This window comes from Polypterus senegalus, chromosome 6, assembly GCF_016835505.1.
Source record: "Polypterus senegalus isolate Bchr_013 chromosome 6, ASM1683550v1, whole genome shotgun sequence".
In the NCBI taxonomy this organism is placed as follows: Eukaryota; Metazoa; Chordata; class Cladistia; order Polypteriformes; family Polypteridae; genus Polypterus; species Polypterus senegalus.
In genome coordinates, this window is record NC_053159.1 from 123,150,569 (window position 1) to 123,167,735 (window position 17,167).

At 33.2% G+C, this 17,167-nt stretch overlaps 1 protein-coding gene across 2 annotated transcripts in view; it reads left to right on the plus strand.

The window, feature by feature from the left end:
- LOC120531531 (vacuole membrane protein 1-like) overlaps nt 1-17,167 on the plus strand; it is a 126,928-nt gene that overhangs the window by 106,311 nt on the left and 3,450 nt on the right. For both annotated transcript variants that reach the window (XM_039757025.1, XM_039757026.1), the window contains exon 11: nt 17,063-17,165. In XM_039757025.1, coding sequence (XP_039612959.1) covers nt 17,063-17,165 — 103 coding nt within the window. The remainder of the gene's footprint in view (nt 1-17,062; nt 17,166-17,167) is intronic.

Below are 17,167 nucleotides of genomic sequence, written 5' to 3' on the forward strand. Positions count from 1 at the left end.
ATTGGACAAACTTACAAAATCAGTGAGGGGTCAAATAATTATTTCCTCCACTGTATATATATATATATATATATATATATATATATATATATATATATATATATATATATATATATATATATATATATATATATATATATATATATATATATATATATATGTATATATATATATATATATGTAGGGTTAAGAACACAAAATATGCCAGCTAGGGCAGCACCTACATTCCTTAGGACGTTTGCGAGTACAGCAGCTGTGCTTCTGTAGGGTCAAGTCTTGCTGCCTCACCTTATCCTCAATGAATTGGACCTTTGACCAACATATATGGAGAATGCCCACCAGCACCATTACATTAGTTCCACACCCGTGGTCAGATTTCTTGAACAGAGATAACAGTACACTTGTATTTTCTAATCCTCTACACTCTGGTACGGGCTGAAATATGACTCATCCTTGCAAACATGTCCATTGCAGGTTTCATATCAAACAGAGGAATAAGTAAAGATTAACCTAGAGTATGTAGAAATATTTTGGCAGTATAAGTTAACGATAATTTATGGATCTGTACAGATTTTTAGAACATTTACTAATAGTGGCAGGACAAGTTCCTGGAACAAGGACAGTGGTGGACCAGAAACAGACTTTATGTCTTTGTTGTAAATCTTAAAATAAATCCAGATCATGTATCTATTTCCTAATATTTTTGGACTGTTTCTTGGTTAAAGTGAAGATTCTACATTGCTTGATTTTAATATAGTACGGCACAAAATTATCAGCTCCAACTTCATGTTGTCCACTTCTCACTAGGATCTTTATCCAAGGCATAGGGCTTAAATTTCATATGAGTAAGAGGGGAAAATTTCCCACCACTGTAACAACAAAAGGGGTTTTTTATTTGCTTGAGGGGAAATTTCAGTGTGTGGTTTATAAAGAATGGTATGCTCATCATGGACTACCTTGTTTGTCTTACCATGATGTAGACTAAATCTATTTCCTGACACTTTCAATCTGTTTAAAATTCATTATAAAAATAAAAATTCAAATGGTACTGGGTATCAGTATCATATGCATTAGTGAATGCGAAGGATATTTCCATTTGCATAAGCTCTTTAAAACCTTTCTTACCTTATTAAAATCCAGTTTGAGAGCAAGTCACTTGTAAGATTTTTCTTGTTTGCTGTGGTGAGATTTGTTAACATCAGTATGTGGAGGAAACATTAGCTGATGAATAACAGTCACCATAGAGTAATCTTTAATGTAAGAACTGGACTGACATTTACTGCAATAATTACTTCTAACTGGAGTTGAGCATACCATTCAAATATATGTTTTAGGTGCTTCTACTATGAAATTTTAGTTACACTACTAAACTTCACTTCATCTTTAAAAACCCAGCAGTTAAGTTTGTTGTGTTACCAGCCCACTAATTATGCATTTGTGATTATGCCCTTCCATTAATGCATTAAGTATTTTATTAGAAGGAGGGATTTTTCTAATAGTTCAAAGTATTATGTACATGCTCATACTTTTCATGTTCATACCTTTCAGTTGGCCAACATTTCTAAAAAATCCTTTTTTTGCATTGGTCTTAATTGATATTCTAATTTTACGAGATACTGAATTTGGGACTTTCATTAGTTGTCAGTTATAATCATCAAAATTCAAAGAAATAAACATTTGAAATACATCAGGCTGTGTGTAATGAATGAATCTAATATACAAGTTTCACTTTTTGAATGGAATTACTGAAATAAATCAACTTTGTCATGACATTCTAATTTTATGAATGGCACCTGTATAATAAAATGAATTAATTTTGGCTATTTTTTATTTCTAAATATTTTATAGTGTTATAAATTACTAAGTGCCTATTATTGAGTTCCCCATTTCTATCATTCTAGGAACATTACCTGTTACCAATAAAAATAGACGTGAAATTATTGAGCTTATAAGGCCCTTAGAATACCATTTTGGATATTCGGTGGGAAATGCTCCAAGTACAGCTTCAATGATCTTTGCAAGACAACAACTGATTGCGTTGGTGTTATAAAAAGTGTCTATGACTAATGCTAATTCAATTTTTGTTTGCAGAAGGTGTATCCAGTATAATGTAAAACATATAATTCAGGTATGCATATACTAGCTGGCAGATATCTCCATGTCCATTTTACTGTGTACTGTGTAGTACCAGAGTAAACTTTCAGCGTTAAGCCAACAGGACCCCAAGTACTTTGTATGCTAATCCATGAATTATCAAAGCAGCACAAATTATGTAATTATTTCTTATTTCTTTTTTTAATAAAAGACTAATGCTTACAATTCCGTGGTGAAATTCAAACCCTGCAGTGTTACTCTTGGAATACACAAATCCATTGAAGATAATACAACCCTTAAGCCATTTAACCATTTTTTTTGAAAACTGTGAACTTGTGACACATACAGTAGGCCACTAGCTTATTTCCATCATTTTATTTCTTAAAAGTGCATATTTTCGAATTTGCCCACTTAACATGCACACGTACCGGTCCCAGTACATAACTACGATTGGACGACGTCACAGCCATGTGTGCATGCCCCTCTGTCATGCACCTCAACATACTACACATCAAATGAAAATTCAGAGTCTCGTCTTTCCGATGATATAAACCATTTTGACACACAACAACCACAGCACTGACACTTTTTTACAGAGAAGTAAATACTTTTCAGAGCTGACTTTTCCTACCTTTGACTACCTTTGAAGGCTCTCTGCAAGTCAAACATCAATATTTCCGAGCAGTATTGATCTCATTCTGTCTGTAAGGCTCCAGGGAATATAATCCAGTAAAACGATTCGGTCCAAAACACACGAGAGATCCTCAAAGGGACAAAAACTCCAGAAAACGTTTCTTAACTTGAGACTAGCTCCGACATTTTTTTTCATTTCTATTGGTCATATCAGACGTAATTTGTTTCTGTCGGCAACAACCATGCTAAAGCATGTTACACGGAAGTGTTAGCTTCTGATTGACACCTAAGTTGGCCAATTACAAGGGGTTTGGGGGGTGACTGGCACCTCGTATAGCCAACGAGTGTCACAGACAGCTGAACGATGACGCACAACTCCAATCCCTGGTAAAATCTACCAGTTTGATTGGACGCTGTGAGTGACACTCCAAACTTACAGCCAATGAGCAGCTGAGCACGGCGATATGTAACTTGCCATGCCAACTTGTAAACAAAACCGATCGGAGCTGCGTGAAGCTGGCATTTGTGCCAGTCTGCAGACTTGGTGCGTGGTTGTTTATTGTGATTTCACCTAGTTTTTTCGCATTTTAAATATGGATAAACGTACAGATAAACGTAAATACACTCTCGATGAAGTAGTAGAGGCATGTACGCGGCGTGACAGTGATCAATCGGACCAGGATAAGTCTGAGGCAGAGAGCGACATGTGACATGCCCTTGTGCTTTCTGCCTGCTAGGGATTGCTACAGTCAGTGGCACATGGAAAAACGCTGAGCTGTGTTGTAGCAGTTTGTAAAAAATGTATATAGTTTGTGTGCATTTTATTAAAAAAAAGTAAAAAATAAAATATATATATTTTTTTGGCCAATAAGACTTGTTTTGACTATTTTTATATTGAAACATGTATTTTTTATTGTTTTTATTATGGAATATGAATTTCCATAACTAATAGAGTGACACTGTGTGGAGATATAGATTCCTTTAGGTGTAAGCTTTCAGTAGAGCCCTCATTGATATATGTGGGTTGAAGCATTCAAAAGTTATTACACTTTATCCATACGTTCCAAAATGTGGATAATGGTCCCTCTAAAAAGCACTTGGGCATGCCCACATAAAAACTGGTGTAAAAATGTCATTTTTACAGGTATTCTTTTCAAATTTGAAATGTGAGTAGTCAACAAGTTATTCTGTTGGTACATAGTGTGTTTCTGTCCCCACCTACCTACTGCAGCTATAGAGGCCTTTATTTTCACAAAAAAACTTAGGCGAGAACAAAAAAATTCATTTTTTCTGTGAGTTCTAATGTGCATAACTTTTGATCAGTCACACCTACAGTGATTCTGACTACTAAGGGTGAAACTAGAGAATGTTACCTTTACAAAGAGACCAAACGTGTTTATACTCCAGATAGTTCAATAACAACAATGATTCTAATTTGGAGAGGTCGAATTACAAGCGATTTAGCAAAAATTACCCCGCTTGATAAGGGGTTTTAATGACAAAAGAGCACCTTTTTAAGTATCGCCATGAATTAAATGAAAATATCTTTATTTGAAATATCTAGGACATAACTCTCCCAATGACCAAGCAGATCTAGATCAGAAATAAAAAAAAACAAAAAAATGACACAGTCGGTCAAAGAACCAATTAATTTATGTTTAATCACAATGTAAAGCTACACATTAAATTAAGTTGTCCAGAGCTATATGACTTTGAGAAATGAATAGTGGACAGAAAATGGGTAAAACAGCATGCAGTCTTTTTATCTTTTATCTCTTTTGCATATCTAGTAGCAGGTGAGGATATCGGAGATAAATCCATCTAGTATTTTGTTCATGAGCAGACAGGGTCACAGACAGACATTTCATTAAATTTTTAACAATTCTCACATCCTCTGTTGTGTATCCCTCACATAAGGCTATTGAAACAAATAATTCACTAAGAAAAAATACATGAGTTGTATTATTGAATACCTAAGGAATGAACAGCTGGAGAGTTGCGCACAGGACAAAGAAAAAAAATGCTCCAAATACAAAGATCAGTACTACTTAGTGTAAACACATCACTGGAAACAAACACAATATTTGCAACTATTACAGCATAATGTGTGTGTCCCTTCTGTATTAGCTGGTCCAATTTTTACACCACATGAATATGTACAGTATCTTGCTTGTAGAAGCATGATATTCAGAATGTTTCAGAACATTCATTTTAATGCTACAACACTAATAATAGCATTGTATGTACAGTGTCTTTAAGGTGATTTGGCCATTAAATGTCTGCATTTTGATGCATTCCTATTATGTTCACCAGTGCATTTTGTCACTTGTATTAGTGCAAGTATTTTCATGTGTGACAAGTAAATAAAGTACACAAGTTTACCCATACTTAAAACCCTCTCAACTTGGTTTTAGAATTTAGCAGGCTGTAGCATATCCTGACAGCATTATATGCATATGACAAGAACCAAAACTAAACTGGACAGTAGTCCACTGAAGGGCAGAGTCGCGTACCTCCTCCTGCGGTGCTCAGAGAGCCAATGACAAGGCCATGATTATAACAGTTTTCTGTACCTACAAAACGTCATTAATGGTGCCTCTTTTACCTTTGAATTTATAACATTTGGAAGACTTGTATATGTTACCGGCATTGTACAGAATGCCTAGGCAATATATAAAATGCCGAAAATTGGACGTCAAAGTATGAAAAGATTAATATTTCACACATTTCCTAGGCATTCTATGCAATGCCAAAAGACAAACTTGCAAAGTATAAAATACTCCCGCTAATGCAAAAAAGCAATGAAGTGCAATTCAAAATGCCATTCAAGCCTTCCTTGTTGCAACAAATAGGTTAATTTTTTTTGTCTTATTTTTTTGCTGAAAGAAAGTTCTGTATTTTATTTGATATTTTATTTTTTCATTTATGTAATTTTTAATGAAGGCCTCTTCATGACTCTTTTTTCAAGTTTTACTTTTTTGTACGAAAGACAATCAGTGCAATTTAAAATAAATTTTTTTCCTTCCTTGTTGCAACAAGTAGGATCATTTTTCATTTTCTCTTGTTTTCCTCAATAAGAAAGTCCTATACTTTATTTTGTATTACTTTTTCATATAAATCTTTTCAATAAAAGCCTTTTTCATGATTCTCTTTTAATACTTTCCCTAAATAGCATTTGTCATTCTATATAATGCCTATGGAAAGTATTTCATACTTTGCCCAAAAACACCAGGAATTCTATATATTGCCTAGGCATTCTATACAGTGCTCGCGTTTCATACATTGCTGGTTACATATACACTATTTGCAATCGCCTTTCTTTATAATCATATATAAATTTGGTGCATTGAGTTTGTTTAATTTTTAACATGGTAAAATTGTGACGAAACTTGCATCAAGAACACCAAATGACTTAAGAATTTGGTACATTTTTTTACATTAACACAAGAACATCAGATAATTTCTGTAAAAATCATTTAATGTTTTAACAATTGATTTGCACAGTGGGGCTTAATTGATAAGAAGAAGGAGGTTTTGATGTTTACTCTAAACTGGAAAAGTACAGAACTTATAAAGTCCTGCCTTTTTAATTAGACATCCCTTTATAATATATAGTTGGTGAACCATACATTGTTTAAACTTCATTTGTCTTTTTAAAACACTTTATAAGTTATCTTACTAGAGGATTGATTTTTTGTGATGAGCTTTTTTCAAAAGTCTTTTTTTATTGAAAAAGAAAAGGAAAACTCATGATCTACCATGTGCATTGTCAGAAAGTATTTGCTTTGTGATAAAATGTCTGCTTCATTCTGTTTTACGTGTGTATTTACCCTGGTGTTCTGAGGGCTCAGTAAAACAGCTGATTTTATTGATTTTAATAACAAATAATATTCCATCTAAATAAGTCAAGTCTTACAAGACTTGGTTCAAAACAAATCATTAGTCAGTTTGATGACTTTAGATGAGTTAGGCATCTCTCAACTAAATTCACGTGCATCTCTTGTGGTAAGACTGTATCTTGATTATATATTGTATTATCATTTGCCTGACAATCTCTTGTTTGTAGTTAGTGTTTATGTAGGAAGAATGTGAGTGTAGATGTTCACAAGCACGTTTCCTACTTAATATCTCTGCTTTTTTATATATATTCTGGCTTTGTGTGTTTGTTCCCCAAGTAAAGATGTTTTAGATTTGAAGTTTATTAAGCAATTACCCTTTTCTTTTGAGGATAATTAACTTCTTATTTAGTACTTATTTGGCTTTATATAAATGTTCCCTCCCAACATGCTTCGTTTGTAAAGTACCAATTATCTCAGGAGCTTACCAATAGTTAACAACTTGTACTGTTCAGCTGAGTGAGAAGAATACTTCTGCATGTAAAACTGAGAATGCAAGAGTACAGTATTGCCATAACACCACTTTTTTCCAGTTTTTACTTCATGAGTATCATTTAATATGTGACTTTTTACTGTATTTACAAAATAATCTTTTTATTTATTTTTTTATTTTTTTGCAGAGACTATGTTCTATAGATAGATGCATAGATGGATTTTTATTGGTCCCTGGAGGAAATTTGGCTTTTTACAGAAGTGCTTTCAATAAATTTAACAATATATAGGCAGATAAATAAGTAAATAAATAAATGTACACACACACACTTTGGTCTGAACTCACGCCAGAAGGACTGTTAAGGAAGAAAATTTAAAGTTCTGACTTGAAAGAGAATGTGTAGCATTGTTCATAATGGCACTTAAGTTTTGTTTTAACTCTCTTCTTTGCTACTACCTCTATGTTGTCCAGAGTACGTCCTGTAACTGAGCGTGCCTTTTAATTAGCTTGTTGATTTGGTGAGCCTTTCTTGAAGTGATGTTACCAGCCCAGCACAGCTTATTTAGTTTTAATGAAATGTAGTTGGTTTAATTTGTTTGGTTTCCCTGTTCTTATAGTGTCAGTTGAGACTTGAAATTTAAATGCCCTCAAACATGAGTTTATACTTTACCTCATACACCTCCTCTTTTTGTTTTTAATAAAATTGCATTGTCCGACAAGAACCTTATGCTTTATGATTCACTGCTTATTCATAATAGTAATCTTGTCATTTTTGGTACTTTAAAAAAATCATTGAATAGGGTTAGAAATAAATGACAAAATAGATTTTTCTAGTATACGAAGAAAGTACTGGTTATATTAGAAAAAAGTAAATTAAAAAGCGTGTAGGTGTTTTAAAAAAAATCATTACTGTATGATCAAAATGCAATTTATAGAAATGCAATGCATTAGTTTTCTAACCTTCTTAGTCCAGTTTACGTTTCCACAAATAATTTACAGTATTTTAATAAAAATGTTTTATACTTTATAGGCAGAATGAAAAAATGAAATTCTAAATTGCCATTGTGTATATAATATTTAGTGTCATTAATTCACCAAATATTTCAAAATGTTATGGTCCGTTAATGAATTCTGCACATAATTTTCAGAATATTATAGTAACCCAAAATAATTTTCATCAAGTGCAAATAATTAAATCTTCCTACGAATGATCAAAATACTGCAGTTTATTGAACTATATTATAAAAACATTTTTAAAAAACACTATTTCTAAATAGATGGATTGAATTTTAAGGGCAGTATCACTTAAGATTTTCCACAAAACTTCTTTTTTTCAGGCAAACAATCTCTACTTTTATTATCATTAATTCAAAAACATACTGTAGGTACCCACCAGTAGCATAAACTGTTAGCTTAGTAGTTAAATAGGTAAACAACATTGATAACAGGGGTGAATATTAAAGCAATAATAAATAAGATCAGTGACATAACTTTTGAGTGTATTTTGACGTCATATGTTTCGAGTATTTATGATCATGAAGCATTTTTAGATGTTGGTTACACTTTAAAATCATAACAACACATTCTTAAAAAGTGAAGGGAATTTGAAGTATCTTTGCCTGTGTGGCACATGGAAGTTTAAAAGAGACATGTTTTTTCAAATTTGCTTTTATCACTTCTTTATGGGTATATTCTGTGGTCATCTAAGGCAGCTTGTTGAGTTCAGCAGGCCTTTGCATATTTTTATTGACTTCAGTTTTTTTGGTGTACATGTCTCTCTGTCCCAGTCAATTACAGGTCACACTGATACATAGCCTTACTTGTACCAGGCCAGTTAAAAGTGGCCAATTAATATCTTTGGAATGGGGGAGGCAAATCAAAGTACCCAGAAGAAATTTTTCCACTGACACAAGGAGAATATGCTGATTCCACACAAGCAAGGGCTATCCTGCGATTTGAACCCAGTTTACTGTATCTGTGAGGCAGTAACTTTAACTGCCTGCAGCTGGACTAATGGCCTATATATTTTAATTGTTTAGGTATATGTGTGTGAGTGTATATATGTGTCATTATTGGTCCCCAAGTCCAAAGTATTTGTTGTCAACATAAATATTTTCATTGAATTTGCAATGTAGGTGGAATGAAGTACATACTACATGAGTGAGCCAAGATTGAGGGGATCTGTCTGATGTTTCTTCACTGTTATTAAACAACTGATACTTTTCAGTCTGAGTGTTAACTGGAAGAGCTGACCTCGCTGTACATCTGCAAACTGATTAGGTCAGAGAAAAACCTCAGACCAGAGAAATTCATCAATGTGCATGGCCACGAAAACTTCTTTTAATTGTAAGAGGTTTGAAAGAGAAGCTGAATATAGCATTCCCCACACCCAAGTTCACTTCTATTAAAACATTATTTACAGAGGGCATGATAGAATATTTTTAAATAATCCAAATAAAAATTGTTATTCATGCTTGGTTAGCCAAGTTAAATAAATATTAAGGATGAGTAATGCATTTTTTCTCTGTTTTTTCTGTCTAGTGATTTTTAAAATGCTTGGAATAGTAGTAGGTATGGCCAAGTGATTTGCCAATGCCACCAGCACAGAATTTGTTTGGTGGTTCAGAGAACTTTTTCAGTTTGAGTAGTAACCATTGGTTTGAGTATTAGGGCTTTAATTTGTGTGCAGTGCATCTTTTTTAAATTGTGCCATACCACATAGGCTATGATTGGGAGCAAATTGTATGGCACACCAGGTATCATGTTTTATATTTCTAAATATTGCTGTCTGTAATTCTTAAATATACTGTATAGAAAATTATCATATTGAATTAAAACACTATTATTTTTGTTAAATTTACAGTAAAGTAATATGCCAGTTCTTAATAGTGTATATAATTAATTATACTGTATATATGTATATACATATGTATTTTAGGCCAACTTTAATGCTAAAGAAACATGTTTCTTGCCATTCTGTCATAGTAGGCAAAAGAGAGGAGCGTTTTATTTAGTCTCTGCCAAAGAACTCTGCCTTTACTTCGTAGTGTTATTTCTCAGTTTTTTTTTTATTTTTTACTCAGATTGTATGGGCACTATTATTTTATAGACGTTGGATTATAAAATTGATTTAAGCAATTTTTAAGGATTTTTTTCAGAGTTTTAAAATCTAATCCTCTTCTTGAGATATTTAGTTACCTATTAAAATTCACTGAATGACTGAGAGTCCTTACAGAGTTAAATTAATTTATTCTAGACCAACTATAGACAATAGACCAACTACTGTTACATACTGGAAAATCCAGAGAACTAATCTATTAAGGCTATAATTTATATGTATAGATTTTTACAATTCAGTTTAGTTTCAGTGTTTGCTTGTAACTTATATACTGACACGGTAACTGTAATTATGTCTTGAAAAGTATGAGTATAATATTCATGGTAATTGTGGATTTGTACTTAATTCCCTTTTTATCGTGGTCTTGTGTTTGATATGCAATGAATAAAATCATCTTGATTCCCTCTCCCCACGACTTCATTATTTTCTATACTGACATTATTGAGAATAATTTACTTTTTCTAGCTTATAACCCGTCTGCTTCATAGTATATTTATAAACTGCTGCTTCCACAGTTGTTCAAATGGGTTTGCAAAAATCTGCCCCTCAGAATTGATGTTTTCTTCTTTACAATCCTAAAAAAAGCTCAAATGTGTAGAAAGTACATTATATATATATATATTATTTAATCCAAAGTTAGAGCAAGAACCCAGTCATTATTTATTAATACTGGACTGTTGATGAGGAAGTGAAATCTTTTTTTTCTCAGGATTAAACTTGTGATATTGACCAGTCTTGCTCTGCCTTTCTTTATGATTAACATCTGTGAGCAAGACCCCTTTAGTCTTGATGTTCTGAAATTGAATAGGGTCTTTGAGATGAGATCATTCTGTGGAGTTCAGTGGGACTTTCCTCAAGTGCCACAAACAAATTGAGCTTCATCTAGCCGATATTCACTGTGACACATCTTTGTAAGACTTCTCAGTTTTTATCAGGTCCAAGGAAAGGCTCCCAGCGGTGTTATATATGTTTTTGGTTTTTGAAGGAAAGTGTGATTTAATACCTTAGTATCTCCTTCCATTATTGTCTTGCTGTGGGGAAAAAAATAAAATGTGGTTCTATTGAATCCAAACCACTTCCACCTTCACTACATGGTGGTATTATTTATGTCCTTGTGTGGTAGGTAATGTGGTGGATAGGATTTCCTTAAAAGCTGCACAGCTTAATTTAGATAAAGTTCTCTTGGGTTTTTCAGACCAATATGTAAAATTAGGATTTTTCTCCCTTTTCTTTTTGATTTGTGATAAGTTGTATTTCAGTGCTGAAAGAATTTTTTTATGCACCTTTGTATGTGATAATACAAATGGCGTCGCTATGTGTAATTGCTTGCTGTGAAAAGTGATCTCTGGAGTCCATTGCATGACTCACCGTGAATGGAATTTGGGGCAGCATCAAATCTCAAGGAAATGAATGGTTAAATAATGTGAGAATCCTTTTATCACCAACAGGAAATGACAGCTCATTAAAATACTAACCGTTAAAAGTCTGTTTAAATTTGCAGTCTGCAAAATAATTTAACCATTTAAAAGCTGCTGTATGAGTTTCCGTTGTGGCCCATGTAACCCTCCAATGAACAGTATCTTCACATTCATCCAGTAGTAAAACAGACAGCAGCATTGGCCTGTTAAAGTTAATTCAGTTTTAAATGTAACAATTGTTACACCCTTTAAGACAAACACACCTAATGTGGGTGGCACAATACATGTTGTACTAAATCACTACTGGTGTGAAATAGTTTTTATTAGCTTCACAACTTTCTTTCATTGTAGTTCTGTTTTTGCATGCATGCTGAGTAAATCTGATTTATGAAGTAAAAACTGTTTAGATTCTCATTTATGCCAGTTGTTTCCACTACAGCTGCTCTCATAATGTGAGCAGTCCAAGCAACCTGATCAGGTCATAAATCAAAATGTTCTCAGCAAGATGCACATCGCTTTTGTCTTCAGGAGGCAATGGAGGACTGATTTTCATTCTATTGAGCATAGAAATATCAGAGGTCACTGGTAAAGCGTAAATAATAAAGTGGTAGAGTAGTCAGAACTGTTTATCAGCGGCCAAACTAACTGTGCAAACCAACTTGTCTGTATGACTGCATTTTCTGATTGTGCATATTGATGGGTAAAATCAGTGTATGCTGCTAACAAAGTATGTATCTGTTTACCTGTGTACACATGTACTCATTTATAAAAATGAGCGGGCATGAAGTCGTGTAAATGTGCAGTTCTTTCGAAAATAAAAAAAATTTGCAGAAGACTAGTGAAATTGCCAAAATCTGAAGCATTTTTGTTACTTTCTCTCAGTGCTTGTGTTTATTTTTGTTCAGTTCATCTTAAGGTTTGTCATTTTTTAACTCTGTGTAGGGTCCATTAATTCTAAGCAAAAAATTGACTCTTGCAGACTTGAATGAAGTCAGTGTTCAGTAAGTTTTGAGTGGAACATAGCCATATCCAGTACAGTATATAGTTGTTAAAAGGTGCACACAAGAATCAATATGCATGTATTTTCTGCATGTGTATTTATAAAATGATGTACATAATGTCAGCATGTGTTAATATGTTAATTTGGGTGAACAGTTCAATTTGTTAACTAACAGTCTGAGCTCATCCTTAGAGGCCTGGACCTCAATAGTTTTTGAAGCCACTTTATTCAGTACAGGATAACAGTGAGGGGATATGCTGGCAGTGGCAGCAGCAGTTGACGAAAGGGCCATTACAGGGCGGAGTCATGCATGCATCCCTTTGGACAATTTGAATGTCACCATTTATATATCCATGTGACTTTGAGTTCTCATAATCAAGTTCAGGTCCTTGGACATCTGTTACCAGGATGAACTGAAAAGAATAAGAGGATCGCTTACAGATTCCCCTCGGCCTGCCTAAGCCAGGGTTTGAACCATGAGAAAGCTGCACTGCACTGCACCACAACTTTATTATCTCAGTCAAGTAAATGATCTGTATTTTGTTAAGCAGTAATTTCTTTTCATTCTATTTCTGTAATGGCCATATAGTGTTCATTTAACACTATAAAGTATGTATACAAAACCAGTATTTCCATATATGCACTTTTATATTTTAACACTGTAAGAGTTCATTTACACAAGTCTGCTGTGTTGGTAGTCATTATTTACTTATTAAATGCATGTTATTCATTCTAACAACATTTAAAATACTTTCTAATGGAAGTTAATATACTGTGTAGTTAGTAGTATTAGTGTTACTCACTTTCATTAATTACTTGTAATTAATTGTACATCATTTGTATTTTGTTTAAAATTCATAATCAACTGGAAACAGAACTTTAAATTTAAAAGTGGGAAATCCCAACAACATTTTAGACTTTTAAACACTAATTTCCATTACTACATAAAGAAAAATGCTATATTTTCTTTCCTTAAGAGTAAATTTCACTGCAGTGCTGTCTCCATCTTCTCTGTTTTTATGTATTAAAGTTTGTAGTTAGTTTTTACATTTAACTTGATTTTAAATTCCTGATTGTTGATATTGGAAAACTGAGCGAAACAATCATTATTGAAGACTAGTAAAATGACGATTGTGTACATTATTTCTGTGGTCCAGTGCTTTCTTGTTTCACTTGTTGTCACTGTGTTGTATCAAAATTGTTGTCTCACAATTTTTGAGAGATCTGCAGTTGTACGTAATGTGTGATTAATTATTGCTCATCAAGCACTGCCTGAAAGTACCAAAATGCTGAGACAAGACAATTTACCTTTTGAGTAGTAGGTCTTTATAATAAAAAATATAGTTGCTATTTTCTTTATACTATATTAAAGTAAGTGCTCTACTTTATTATATTTAATGTTCTCTGTTGTTTTATCTCAGTATTAAAAAAAAAAAAAAAGGCATGGCTCATACTAAACAAAAGGGTATCAGGGTTTACTTGATTTAATTTTATGAAGCATATTTGCTGATATAAAGAGACCTTTCTACTCTGTTTCACTTAAAAATATAAATATCAAATACCAGGACTCCAGATGAGTGTCAGTCCTCGTATGGATACACTTACAAGCTCAGTTGTGTTTTAATGGTGGTTGAAATTTAGTTAGAGAGACACTGCTGCTTCAACTGGAAAGTAAGACAAAATGGAAAACGTGACAACATACAAGCTTATGCCCAGTGCACATGTGTATACACCCTAATATTGTATTCTTCTCAAATCTGATTAAAGTAAGGACATGATTTAAATAGCTTTCACTACAATGTCATAAAAAGTAAATCAGGCAGTAAATTTAAAATTTTATCTAGTGCTAATGGTTGTTTTTTTATTTTGCATTTAATGACCCAGCCAGATCTTTTCTTAAATGCAAAATATGAAAAAGATAATGGTGTTTATGAACAGCAAGGATTTAAAAAAATGCAGAGCCTCAAAAAGAAAAGTCTGAAGCACTGTGAGAAACCACTCTCGTCCTTTGTCATACCATTTTCTGTTCACCGTATAACAGACGGGATATGACTCGTGGCGACTCATTTCTAGAATATTCTTTCCATTTACAAAAGTGGTTACCAAAGCACTGTGTGCAGACTGATAATGCCGAGTGATACAGTAAACCAAAATGGTAAAACTTAACTGTGAACAATCTCAGAAATAAGCTACTAATACGCAAGGGACTTTTCATTTCACAGAAATGCTGTGTTATATAGAATAAGTAATAGCTGTATTTGGATTTAAATTGTAATATTTAAAGTGTAAATTATGGCAGTTTTATACAATGCCAGGTTCATGGTGTACCTCGTGGTAGATCTGGATATGTCAATGAGAAAAAGCAGCAAGAGACAGAATTTAGTTCTCTGATGAGCTTATATAAAATATGAGTTTAAGGCATTTCCTGATATTTTTGATTTTTTCTTTTTCCTGCCTTGTTTTTTTATTCTTCTAGTGCTTTATTCTTTATTTTAAATAGTAAAGATAATACCAAATTAATCTATTTAATGTTTTCACATGAGCATAAATATTGTAGAATTATTCATAAAATGTAATTACTTTGCCAGTCAGTGTGTGTGTGTGTGTGTGTGTATATAGATATATATAGATATAGATATATATAGATATAGATATATAAAGTGTTGATGTATGTAAATACACACAACAGAGACATACAATTTTGTGTATTGAATGATTATATTAAGTGCATTTAATTTAATATAAAGTGTAATAAAGGCTTTCCACTGTCTGATCATGAAGCCTCTTGTCTTCCTAACTTTAATTGGGTTGGATTTTTTTTGTTGTTTTCTTTGACTCATAGTTGACTTTGTACTCGTTTCTTTGCTGACTCGATGGTGAATCGCTTTCCTCTCTTCTTGCCGTTTACTTCATTTACTTTAATCTGTGCCTAGTAAAGGTTATGAATAATATCAATAGTTTTATTATTTGCCTATTTGGTAGTTGTTGCTTGTTGTTTGTGCAATATTAAAAAAAAAGATACTTAATTTACCAACTGTAGTGGCTCCTTGTGTAATACTTTTTTATTGTGAAACTCTTCCTTTGTTCAGTAAGAAAAAAGTCTTCCACTTGTTTGTCTGTTTTTAAACATTTTATATATATATATATATATATATATATATATATATATATATATATATATATATATATATATATATATATATATATATATATATATATATATATATAATATATGAAGTAGCTGTGTAATATGTTTACAGTAGCTCAGCAAAATATTGAATGATACCACTAAGAGTAATGTAGAGAGCTAGGCTAAAATGTGTGTGTGTGTGTGAGTGAGAGTAAGAACGGGACAGGGAGAAGTGCTTGATTTGTAAGCACTTTTGTATTATTCATTAGATAGATGGACGAGTGGATGGACAGAGGATACTTTATTTAGCACTTTGGTAAGTGGCTTTGAAGATGTTGTATTAGTGTTTTACAGAAGAGAGCTGTTCACTAATACACAGGCTGACTTGGATATTTGTTAAAATACTGAAAATGAGTCCCATCCTGTTTTTTTTTAGACAGTTGAGCTTATCTGTATTGTTTATTTCCAAAGATCATCAAAGTCCCAGATGATACCAGAGAACTTCTAAAGACTCAAATTTCCTTTAGTAGTCCCATTTTAATATATCATGTGCATACTGATGCTCATCATGGCCCTTCTTCTGTGTGATTAATCACTAACTCCTGACTGGACGGGGTGGGCCTTTCAGATCTGCCAATGCATTTTCTTTTTTGTGTCACTGTCTTTTTTTTTTTTTCTTTTCAAGTTTTGGACCAGATTTCTATCCTGAGTTTCCTAATATGGACTGTCTTTTTCGAGCAGACCGCCTTTTTTTGTGAGGGAGGGCAGTTTCTTTTTTAGCTGGTGATGACACAAGCAGGACTCACTTCCTCATTAATTGGTTCAAACCAGTTCTTACAGGAACTGCTGGTGATAAATGTGAGACTTCTGAGAAGTCATTCATTTTACTGTGTGCACTGTTCCAGTTCACTGTAGGGGAGGAGAGTGCCAAGTCCACAGCGCAGCTCGCAGACTCTTGTGTGGCTTCTCTGTTCATTTTTTTTTCCTTCTGGTTTTTTTTTTTTTTCTCTCAATGCCTGGAGGAAGTGCTATACTAAACATCTTATTCCTCAGAAAAAAACAGTTTATTCTTCTTAGTTCAGTTTCCTCCTTTCATGTATTTATTTCAGTATTTATGTATTTTTTTATTTTTTATTTTTTTGTTGGAGCTCTTAGAGAGGCCCTTAAACACACCTTGATAGCATTATATTTAGGGCTTTTGGAGATCAGGTAGTTTGTGTCGCCTACCTACTTCAGTTGGTAAGTAAACCCTAATCTTGTCTGTTTTTCCCTTTTTCTTTCTTTGCGTTGTTTGTCTTTCATTTTTGCTGTGGCTACATTATATGGGATCCGATCATCAGTGCTATTCCTAGTCTTGGCCCATTGCTGCAGAAACCATTTCAAGAATATCTGGAAGCACAGAGGCACAAGCTGCATCATAAGTCGGGGGACACCACGCCAGACGT